This window comes from Muntiacus reevesi, chromosome 8 (assembly GCF_963930625.1).
Source record: "Muntiacus reevesi chromosome 8, mMunRee1.1, whole genome shotgun sequence".
Lineage (NCBI taxonomy): Eukaryota > Metazoa > Chordata > Mammalia > Artiodactyla > Cervidae > Muntiacus > Muntiacus reevesi.
The window spans coordinates 74,103,388-74,115,903 of record NC_089256.1 but is presented as its reverse complement, the minus strand read 5'-3'; the positions used below and the strand labels follow the sequence as shown (position 1 = coordinate 74,115,903).

The window sequence follows — 12,516 nt, the reverse complement described above, 5'->3', positions numbered from 1 at the left end:
GTCTCCTATGTGGCAGTCAGCTTTTCAATTCCTCTATTTTAATAATTTCTCAGATTTTTTAAAATTGCTATTTCAAAAGTACCCTCCACAGAATTTGTATGGTTTTGGCTATTTACCATATAAAAGAGACTAAATAGTTAAAATGAGATTACTCACCATAGAAAAGCCCCTTTTCTTTTCCCAGAGGTAGCTCTCAAAACTGAGCAGACAAAACTGACTAATCTTGCATCTAGTTGTGACTTCATCCTTCTTTTTATGAAAGAACTAATGTTCTTCTCTCTTCAGTCTTACTTACAAGAACACAGGAAAGAAAAGAAGAAAAAGACAGGGTAGGACTTACTTAGATTCAGAAAAGAGAAGGAGTGAGAAGTAATGAGGACCGTAAGAGCTACATTTGGGAATAGAAACAAGGAGTTCTCCATGAGGAAATTCACAGTATGTTCTTGTTCCTCAGTATTACCAGATCCCTCTTTAAATGTCTTCTTGTAGGTAGACAAAATATGTGTTAGCAAAATAATAAGGAACAAAATGTGAGGAAACCGCATGATCAAACAGGAATGAATTATCTTCAGAATTTTAGATCACAACTTTCTTAAGCCAATCATAAAAAGGGGTGTTTATACGTTAGTATAGAAATGAAAAAATAAGGTGATTTTTAAAAGGGGAGGCAGAAGCAAATATGCTTCCTAAAACTAGAGAAAGATGATTTTTTTTAAAAATGTAGATGCCCAAGGTATACTGAGCTAAAATTCTATTAATTTCTGACATATTTAGAATCTACACCTATGCAACAGCTAGTGCTCCAGTGACATTACAGAACATATCCCGACTGCAGCAAGTCGTCAGCTTAGCTGGCTTCACATCACCAGAAGCAGATCAGGATAGGATGGACCTCTGCACACAGACATGGGTCCCAAAGGAACCTCACAAGTGCCCAGTCACATTTCCAGCTAACCCTAAAACAAAAACACCCCACATAAAAATTAACCTCGGTAAGGATGATGAAAGGCTATCACCTGCACTCAACACTACAGAACAAACCAGTCCCTATAACAATATTATGAAACTACAGTAAATAGTCATGTTTTTAAACAATACCTACTTTTTACACCTACACAGAAACTAAACCTATTGCAGATTCACAGACCAAAAAATACAGACTAAGGTGATCTTTGCAAAATGCAATTCACTGTATCAAAGAAGAGTTAAAGAAGATAACTGCAGTAAACGGAGAGTACAAAGAACCTTTCCTATAGAGAACTTTTTAAAGTACGAACATTTAGAAGAAGATAATATTTTACTCTGGTAACAGCTCTGAGACTTGTCTGCATACCAGCACTAATGTGGTCCCACCAAGATGGTTCACAAGATGACATACAACAAGAAGAGAAAACTCTAGGAATAAATACAGGTGCCCTGATGAAAGAAGGAAACCCAGCCTCAACTGGAAAGAAACAAAAATGCAAGAGATTATAAAATTTACACGTTTATTCATTCCATGAGAAGAGCTCATGGGAAAAAAAATACAGCCCTGTATAAGCTGAAAGAGGCTCAAAAGGATTTACAAAGTCCAGATGAATATAGAGAAATGATGGTAACAGCCTTTTCTGGTTGAGATTTACCTTAAGCCACAGGCATTATTCAGAGAAAAACAGAGAAAGAAGATGTAACACATCACACAAATAAGCTTGTTACTCAGCCTGTCAAAGCAGTTTAGAAATACTCCCATTTAATCAGTAAAAAAGTAGAGTTATATTCAGCACACTTACAATTTAGAATTTCTTCATATTAAGAAACAGTCTGGGTCTGCCTTATATGTAATTTTCTCTAGAAGGCTGGCAACAAAATTGTCTTAAACTCAGTAAGGCAAGCATCTCAAGTTATAAGAAACAATTTTTTTTCAATTCAATGAAGGAAGAACAAAACGAAAAAGTTAGCCTTTGTCCTAATAAAGCAACCAAGAGTAGCCTTGTGGCAAATGGATGCTGGGGAAAATTAGAAAACTAGCCCTAAAAAAGGCATATGAAGTGATAGAACCATCAGCAGCATCTGTTATTTGTTATCTGTTTGGCCAACTACTTTCCTCCTCCCCAAAGGAAAAGAAGTATTTCCCCCTCCAAATGAGAAATCAGGCTAACAAACAGTTCATATATCCCATTTGGAAGACTGAGACTGTCTAAAGATGACAGAATCAAAGTTCAGCCCCAGGGATTAGCATCAGTTCCAATGTTAATTCTCAAGATACCTAGACTGGTATAAAACTTAAAATTTATTTAATTAAATATTAAAGCCACACCCTGTGAAGACTCACCATTCTCTAATACATCAGTTTTTTAAAGCAGATTCTAAACCCACCTGGTCAGCACTTGAATCACACCTAAGTTTTCCTAGGTGCATGCTTAAAAATCTTCCCATGAAAAATGTATCCCTTCTTTAAACAATTTCATCTTTCTTTAAAAGTGACCATATCTTGTCTGATAGAAAAAAAAAGCTTATTTCACATTTCTAAAATAAGCCATTAAAAAATAATTTAATAAAACTCCAGAGTTCTGTATATTTATCTCCCTCAAACTTGACATCCTGATAAAACCATCGAAAGTTGAAAACATCAAGTCAAAAATGCATTTAATACACCTAAACTTCCAAACATCATAGCCTAGCTTAGCCTACTTTAAACATCCTCAGAACATTAAGAATAGCCTACTGTAAGTAGGGCAAAGTTACCTAACATATAAAGCCTATTTTATAATAAAGTGTTGAATATTTCATGTCATTTATTGAATGAATACTGTACTGAAAGTAAAAAACAGAATGACCGCATGAGTCAAGCATGGTTGTGTCAGCTATTCACCCTCATGACAGCATGGCTGATGGAGCTGTCCTGCCCAATTTGCGGCGAGCATCATGCTTCGTATCACCAGCAAAAGATCAAAATCCAAAATCTGAAGTACACTTTCTACTTAATGTATATCACTTTTGTACCATCATAAAATCTAAAGTTCATTAAGTCTATCCATCACAAGCCAGGAACCATCTGTGTAAGGTAAAATGGCTAACAGATTTTTTTTTTAAAAAGAATACTTCTGAATATATTTTCTTCACTCGTAACATTTTAGCTATAAGTATGCTTCTGAGACAGTGGTCACCTTCATAGAAAGACTGATTATCAAATATAGGTGGATTAGTTTTAGTAAGTCTGTGGACAAGTTCAAAGGGGATGTATTTTTCTGGAAAGCTCGTTTCAAGAGAAATGGTATGATTCACCAAAAACCCAAAATGGAACAAATGCTTTTAAAAGTCTTATTTTCCATATTCATAAGGTTAAAGTGAATGATAAAAGACTTGCTGATTAAAAAAATACATACTGTCTCAACATATAGAGGCAGTGTGGGTCTCATCATTGGCAAAGGCGGTCTTTAGTACCCAGCCCAGTAGAGAAAGTGGATATAAAGATTACTGTTTAGTAAAGATAAAAGAACATAATGACTTAAGCTGATGGAAAGAATACCAAATGAGAGAGCAGGAAATATAAAAAAGAAAGTAACCCTCAATATTGGAATGGAATATCATAACTGAATTTCATTGTCTACTTAATTTCAGAAGTGTTCTTGATGTCTTAAACTTTACGCAAAGAATCAAAGAATGCAGCCTCCTTTAAAAGAAATAGCATTTCTGTTTTGTCTTTTTAAAGAAACAAAAATTTTACCACACTCTAAAAGGTCTTGATTAGCTTTCAAAAATGTAAAAAAAATTTTGGTCTGTGTTATTTCATTTAAAAAAGGTTAAATTAGGAAATAAGGAGGAAATATTGATAGACTAGAAAACTGGAAGAGCAGAAGGGAAGAAGTGTCTGACTCAATCTCTCTACTGACCTCTCGAGAGAAATCAGACTGAAGAGAAGAGAGCACCTTTAATATCTTCACCGGCTGAGGTGTCACAGCAGAAGCAGGACTAGTCAGTTTTTATCGACTTGGGAGGTATGAGAAAATACCCAGTTGTGCTGAGGGAATAAGCAAGAGGAAACAGATCATATTTCAATAGCAAATGCCATTTAATGAGTATATATACACAGAACTTCTCTAGCCCTTTTTTGCAACAGGTGTGGATGGATCTAATGTCATTCCTGGGTGTGTGCACAAGGCAAAAATCAAGGTCAAAGTGGTCAATCACATACCAGGCAAAGAATGGATGAAGGCCCAGACATCATCAACTGTCCATATAGACGGCTCTGTTTGTGAAACTGGTAGCAGGTCACTATTGTCAGGCACCTTCCTCACCCTCACATCCCGAAGCTCGCGCTCTCTTTCCCGCTCACTCTGCCTACGCAGGCGTGTTGTCATAGCAGATGGCACAGACTCTTCGTGAGAAGCCAAGTCTTCTTCTGCAGATGGATAAGTAATTGGAAGCTGGAAAATGTAGTACAAGTAAAATACAGCATTGCACTTTCCTTGTATTTCTGAAAAGGGTATTGTACATTGAATCAAGGTTTCTACAGACCTGCCTAAGGATATGTTCTCTTGCTGCCCCATCAGGCCCACTTGGACGGCGGCCACGATGCCCAAGACTTTGATTATCAGGCTTACGATTCCAACGACTAAGTGCAAATTTTTTAGAACAGCTAACATTGTACCTAAGAAATTCAAGTAAAAAAGAAATATTAAATGATGTATGGGATGCTCCACTTAGTAATTATGACCTTAATTAGAGTGCAGTTGTGAATCAGTAAATGCCATTTGTTTCATTATGGATTATAATATCTCAGAAAGTAAACCACAGTGTTCAATAAATTTACTTATGCTAATAGTAAAAAAAAAAAAAAAAGCCCTCGTTATATATAATATAGCTCTCAATGTAATACTGGACACCTGTTATCTCCTAATAACAGCATGATAGTGGGAAACTTTCTGCCAAATACAAACTCATTTTTGCAGTTGCAAAATAATTCAAGGTTCCAGGAGAAGAAGAAATTATTAGTTAACTATTTAGATGATCATTCAAATGATTATTTTCTTGGGTAACCATTTCTGAAGAGATTTTTTAAAAAGAGATTAATATAGTAGAGAAGAGGAAATCTCAAATGGCTAATAAAATATTTTTCAAATATAACTAAAATCAAAGACAGAAAGGTAAAGTTGAGTTATCAAAGTTATACAAGGAATTCATGGGTCTCAGGAATTCAGGAAATTCAAATATATTTAATTCTTTAAAACTGCAAGAGGACCTCCCTGGTGGACTAGTAGTTGGGAATCTGCCCGTCAATAGAGGGGACACAGGTTGATCCCCAGTCTGGGAAGAGTCCACCTGCTGCAGAGCAGCTAAGTGTGCACCACATCTACCGAAGTCTAGATACATATAAGCCTGTGCTCCACAACAAGGGAAGCCACCACAAAGAGACCCTTACACACCGCAACTAGAATAGCCCCTGCTCTCCAAACCAGAGCAAGTCCTCGGGCAGCCATGAGGACCCAGCACAGCCAATACATTTATTATTTTTTTTAAAAACTGGCTGGAAGATTTTATCAAAACCAACTAATATTTTTAAGTGTATATTTTAATATATACATACTTTTTAATGTGGAATACTTTATTAATTTGCATATCATCTTATGCAGGGACCATGCTAATCTCTACAGCATTCTAATTTTAGCGTATGTATTGTCAAAGTGAGCACTCGTAAGGCTTTTTTTGTTTGTTTGTTTTTATTTATTTATTTTTTTTGGTAACGCTTTTTTTAAACATTGATCTTTATAAGGCCCTGGTGGCTCAGATGGTAGTCTGCCTGCAATCCAGGAGACATGGGCTCGATCCCTGAGTTGGGAAGATTCCCTTGGAGAAGGGAATGGCAACTCACTCCAGTATTCTTGCCTGGAGAATTCCACGGACAGAGGATCCTGGCAGGCTACAGCCAATAGGGTTGCAATGAGTCAGACACAGCCGAGCAACTAACACTTTCACTTTCTAAGGCATGATGACAGTTTAAGAGTCCTGTGAATGGGACTTTCCTGGAGGTCCAATGGTTAAAAATCCACGTTTCACTGCGAAGGGTGTAGGTTCAATCTCTGGTTGGGGAACTAAGATCCTGCATGTTATGCAGTGTGGCCAAAAAAAAAGACAATCTTTTGCCATTTATTGGGTTCCAACGCCCTAAACAGAGGCTGGGCAATTTTTTCTATAAAGGGCCAGATATTAAATGTTTTAGATTTTGTAGGCCACACAAAGGTTCTGCCACAATTATTCAACTCTGTAACATAAAAGCAGCCAGACAGTAATGAATGAGAACAGATGGGTTCCAATAAAACTTTACTTAGTGACACCTGGGGCCTTCCTGGTGGCTCAGATGGTAAAGACTGCCTGCAACACAGGAGAACCGGGTTTAATCCCTGGGTGGGGAAGATCGTCTGGAGAAAGGAACGGCTACCCACTCCAATATTCTTGCCTGGGAAGTCCCATGGTAGAGGAGCCTGGCGAGCTACAGTCCATGCAGTCACAGTCGGACATGACTGAGCAATACATTATACACAGTGACAATTTTATATAATTTTCATGTATCACAAAATATTCTTCTGATTCTTTTTCAACAACCACCTAAAAATTTAAATAGTATCCTTAGTTCAGGGGCCATACAAAATAGGCTACAGAAAGGACTCAGCCTGGGTATAGTCCGATGACTCCTTCCCTAGAGAGAAGAGTGAAAAGAGATCATCTAAAAAAATGCACATAGTGCCTCTTTTTTTACACATAAAATTGCTGTTGTAATTTCTTATTTTCAAAATTATTTTTGAAACTCTTTTGCTCTAAGATGATTTTTCAGGGAAATGACAAGAATAAATCCCAGTTAACTTTGCTATTGAAAACTGTTTTACCAAAAGAAAATTCCCTCACTTATGTTTATGGAAATATCAATGAGGTGGAAGTAAGGAGTACTATAGAGAAAATTGGCTATTTTTCCCCTAAAAATATAAAACAGAAGAGTGTCCTGATGGTCACTTCATTTTACCCTAAAACAATTAAACAAGCTCCTCCTGTATTCAACATGCTCATCTGTGGGCTCAGCTCTAAAGGTTTCTGATTTCCATTTACATCAACTAACAAACTTCTTCCCCAACTGACTGAAGAAGAGAGAAGAGGGACTAATTTGCTCTTTACTCCCTAAATACTGAGATATCGAAGAAAGACGTCTAGGCACACATGTAAACAGCATTTCTTACCTGACCTAACTTATCCTCTCCTCCTTACTCTTCTCTCCTCTATATTTTCCCACCTTAGGACCTCTAAGCCTCTAAAGAGCTTTACCTAAAGGTATACTAACCTAACACCTCAGCAATCATCTCTGGGACAAGAGTGATGATAGTGTGCTAACTGTCCTGAAATATTTCTGAACAGTTTAGAAGTTTAAAAGATTCTGAAAGGCAATCCTCCTCCCTCAGTTTTTAATCCCTTTGAATCAGAAAGCCACTACTCTTTCTTGTGGTATATGCAAACAAAATAGGAGTTACATAATTTGATTAGGACTATCAAAATAACATGAAAGAATATCTGAATAGCAGATTGACAAATAAAAAACCATTAACCCATTTTCAGAGGAAAATACTTCTGCTTATTTGACTTAAGTTTTACTAAACATATTTTAGGTGCACCATACTAAATAATGTATTCATTTAGGGAGCAAGAAATTCCCTAGATGTATCTTTAAGATCTTAAATTCTTTGAGAAAATAACTTTTGGAATACAGAACAAAGTTCAAAATAAACTGTGCACACACTTTACCTTCAGTGGGAAATACCTGTATTATGATTTATTAACAGAATTAGAGAGGCTTTCTTTAATGTAAACTAAATTTGTGACTAGATCAATGAAGATACCAAAAAGGCTTTTGACAGTAGTACTATTTACCTATAATATTACTGAAAAAACATTTAGAAAAGACAGGCATTTTTGTTATCAAGTAATATAACAATGTGGAGAATTTATGCTACAGATGTCCCACTTAAAACCCTAAAATAAACAGGATATGGTCAAAAGAAATGAAACATTTTAAAATATAACAAAGTAAATCCAGGTATTTCAATATTGTTAAAACAAAGGACTAGCAGTGTATTCACAGAAGGGATTCTCCTCCATATTCTTACCACCTAGAGATTGATTGCTACTTCAATATTTGATTATGCTATATGTGTTATGAATACAGTTTTCACCAAGTAAAATTTAACAACTAAATAGCAAAGTAGCTCCAGATAATGTCTATTTGATAGTATTCTTCTACAGTACCTAGTTCTGACCAATGGTAAACTCCACAAGTTTTTTAGTTTTGTTACAGCAGTTTTTGGCTTGTGCTTTAGGAAACTTGAGAACAGAAATACCTTTTGGCACATGACATAGTGCAGAATCGTTTTGACCGAAGAAACTCATTAGCATAGCCCATCTTTCCACAAAATTCACACTTGAGCAACTCACTGTCCATTTCTTCTAATGTCTCTAAAAAAGAAAAAAGCAGAAAAAAAATTCCAAAAACTTAATTATGGCAAATTTTCTTTTAGCTTCTACTTTGGTGGGATGCCGCCAGTGTTCAGACCCTACAGGAGACTTAAAAGGAATAGCCTTTTAACTTTTCAATCCACAGCCACTTTGGCAAGGCAAAGCCCCCCCCAAAACCACCACTTCCACCAATTCCCTCTGGCTCCTGCATAAAAATCTTATGGAGTTTTCTCTATATAAATAAACAATACATTTTTAAAGATTCATTTGCAAAGAATCCAACCTACCTAAAATGTGCAAATAAAGTCACTATCTTCCAAAAAGTATTATGTAGTATATAAATTTTGATACATTGTGCTATGTATAATATACATAGCAAAGAACACAATTCTAACTGGAGAAAATGAGGACTCCAAAAAGAAGACTTTGATTTCAGAGGCGCATTTAAAATAGTTAACACTCTCTAAGATCTGCAGTGTACAACAGAATATATAAAGATGTATTTACCTAATTATAAAAGTCCCTTTTAGTTATATTAAAATAATTTACATTTATTTTCAAAATCATCAATAGTTTTGTAATTTCTAACCTCTGCTCTTTTTTGTCAGGGTCCTCTCTGTTAATTAGAATGTCCTTACTCTACTCTGTATCCATAACTTTCTTCGAGTCATACCACAGGACCTAAAGAAACTTCCCACCTACATCCTCAAGTATCCAGCAGCAGTCACCCAAAAGCAAGCAACTTAATCTTCAGAACCCAACAGTTTTCTCATCTGTAAAATGGGGCTTATGATACCTTCCCAAAGAAATACAGTGAAGATTACATGAATCCCTAACAGGTAGCAGACATAAAAGAGTGACAGTTCCATTTCCTATCTTCCACGTAAGAATTAGGAGTACCAAGACCTATAACAAGTTAACTTAAACACTTCAATGAAAACTGTTTAATTCTTAAATCACCATATTTTACCATTTACATGCATCATCATAATTCCTATGCTGAGTCGTATAAAATATACCAAAAAAGGAACTCTTAACTAAAGCTTTTAGCTATGAGTTCTTTATGTACTCTTCTATGTTATTCACTTAACCGAGACTTATTAAGATGAAGAAAGGGACTCTGAAATGTAGACATGAACAACATGCACTCATACATTCAAGGATCATTTTATCCCATTATTACTGGAGAAGCAAATGGCAAAGTGCTAAATTAAGTGAAGGCAGCAAAAACACACTGTGAAATATTTGAAGTGTCAAAGGACATTCAAAGACATTGTCATGACCAATCAAGTCATAAACTAGCAAATGATCATCTCAAAGAAATTCTCAGGACTATCTTCATAAGCAAACTCATCTATTTAGTGGCAATGAGGAAGAAAGAGTCTCAAACCAAGTAAGGTAAAAACTGTTTCTTCCAATGACCCAGAGATGGCTTTCACACAGCTCTGCCAACAACACATTCCTGGCGCCTAGTGTCGTAACTTCCAGGAGAATTGTTTCTAGTTTGTCATGCTTATAACCAGATATGACCTTGTACTGTACTGGATATAGAGCCTCTCATTTGACCACCAATTCAGCCCCAAGGAGCCCATTCTTTGGGCTGTTTCATTTTGACTCTACTGAAAGCTTTATTTCAAAACTTTGAATTAATTAACATAAAATATGCAACACTTGATAACAGGTTAGACAACCTTATGAAGGAGAAGGAAATGTTTTTGCTGACGAGAGAGGCGAGATCCCAAACAGGTATGGTCTAAGGGTTAACAATCTGACAAAAATTTCACATCAGTTTTATTTCTCATGAAGAAGAGAGGAACATTAACAGATTCAAAGAAGTTCAGTTCTAACTTTGGTCAGAATTTTCAACAAATTTGGTAATGTTACCAAGGCTACTTTTTCACACTTGTAAATAAAAAATTACAGAGCCAAATAAGTTTTTAAAAACTACTGCTTGAGATAATAAAGATGGGATTCTATACAGAGACAGCTGGCAGTTCCCTAATATCAGTTCTTCACTTTTCTCCCCCAGTAACAAAAGCCTAACTTTTAGCTAGGAATATAGCCACTGAGATTAAAAAGCACAACTGCTGCCTTATGTGTGGCCAATTTCTGACCAAATTCCGGGTGATGCCCTTCTTACTGATTGGAATGTGATCATGAAGATTAGCTATCTTGGAAAGCTATCATGTCAGCTATGAGACACTGACAGCTTATGTGCCCAACATAATGGAGCCCTGCGCTGCTTACCTTTAGACTATGTCAGAGAAAATGAAACTTCTTTCTTACTTAACCAGATATTAGTCTGGGTGTCTAATGGAGTGGCCAAACATATATCCTAACTAACAGAGATCCCTAATTTTTTTTGTGCAAAGAGGAATTACTTTTCAATTTTCCTGAAGACTTGAGATCACATGATGATCAGCACTAAGAAGGCAACGAGACAGAAACCATCATATGCATGATGATTTACCAGGGAAGACGTTAAGACACTTTGATAAATCACATTTTAGATGGAGATTCTGGTCCAAACAGAGATACAGTTAATCCTTTAAAAAAAAGAATAATCATTACATTAAGTTTTTCATACTGAAACTGCATACACTCGTAAAGCCAAAGCCACTAAATAAATGACCTCATCATTTCACTCTATAGTACGTCCCATAAACACTGACATAAGTATACAGTAACAGAAATACCTGATAAAATTACCATGGGAAATTACGAAGTATTTTAAAAATTGATATATTTACAGTAAACGTATCTCCACTATGAAATATTCATCTTTTTTAGCCACAGTTAACATATAACATTGTATAACCTTAAGGTGTACAAGATGTTAATTTGATACATTTATAAAAGTGACTGCCTCAGTAGAAATTCTGAACATTTCTATCACATTACATTTTTATCTTTTCATTTTAGTCATTGGAATAATTAAGTGTTAGCTTAAGTTAGGCTGATGATTATAGTACAATATTGTCAATATTCATTATACTGTGCATTAGATTTCTATGGCTTATTTATTATTCATTGCAAAGATTAATCTTTAAACGTTCCTTTTTCTTACTCTGGTATCCTGTTCGTTAAAAACTACTCTTTGCCTTGTCTTCCATCAATTATTTCCTTCCTCTTCCCACCGTGACTACAAGTATCAATCACATGCCAAACCTCTACTATTCATCCACACATGACCAGCAGTTTCAAAAACATTTTTTCATGTCATCTGGCTAAAAATTTTCAGTAACCATCCTCTTGGCAGCAAAATAACTCCTACTTCCATAATCGAATCTCAAGGTATGCTAGAATCTGACTCTGCCTTATTGCCCACTATCTTCTCTAACCCAACTGCCTACTCTTCACTGCCCCCTCCTGAAGTTACTGAGCACTTGCACATCTTCTGTGCATTTATTCATGGTTTGCTAACCTGAGAGGTTCTTTCTGTTATCTATGCTTTATCATTCAAGACCCAAGTCAAACCCCCTCTTCACTGAAAACTCACCAGTCTGGCAATAATATCACCCAGCTTTAAAGCGCCATGTTCTTACTGTCTATATAATTCACTTAATACCTAGCATATGCTGCTTCTTAGTTATCTTTCTGTTGTAGAGATTGCTACTTCTTATTAGATCAAAAGCTCCCTGACATTCTAGCACAGTCCACCATATGTTTTATATATATTATATTATAAACCATGAGCATCACAAAGTATGCTGTGAAGTTTCCTAGGCAGTTTTCCATTTTTCTCCAATATGTGCACACAAGAGGACACATTATGTAGCTTATTAGCCTACAAAACTTTTGTTTATACACTTATATAGGCAAGAAAAAAAAAATCCCTGTACATTTGTCTTTACTACTCATCTCAAATGAAAAATTCTCAGATAAATAGTATGCATAACTATAATAAAAGCAAGTACTTAGGAATTAAATGCAATTAAACTCCTAACAACAAAAGGCTTCCCTGGTGGCTCAGTTGGTAAAGTACCCTGCCTGCAACACAGGAGACCCAGTTTCAATCCCTAGGTATAGAAGATCCCCTGC

General features: G+C 35.8%; 1 protein-coding gene and 1 non-coding gene across 8 annotated transcripts in view; both read right to left on the bottom strand.

The window, feature by feature from the left end:
* The window catches only part of PHC3 (polyhomeotic homolog 3), a 79,654-nt gene that overhangs the window by 10,092 nt on the left and 57,046 nt on the right, over positions 1-12,516 (bottom strand). For 6 of the 7 annotated variants that reach the window (XM_065943069.1, XM_065943072.1, XM_065943071.1 and 3 more), the window contains 3 exons: positions 8,361-8,475; positions 4,498-4,630; positions 4,175-4,406 (listed from right to left, as the gene is read on the bottom strand). In XM_065943069.1, coding sequence (XP_065799141.1) covers positions 4,175-4,406; positions 4,498-4,630; positions 8,361-8,475 — 480 coding nt within the window. Of the gene's footprint in view, positions 1-4,174; positions 4,407-4,497; positions 4,631-8,360; positions 8,476-12,516 lie in introns of those variants that run through there. The other variant, XM_065943075.1, reaches the window with a different exon arrangement.
* On the bottom strand, positions 5,569-5,671 carry LOC136173862 (U6 spliceosomal RNA). The gene has a single exon (XR_010664332.1). It is a non-coding gene; the product is annotated as a U6 spliceosomal RNA (small nuclear RNA).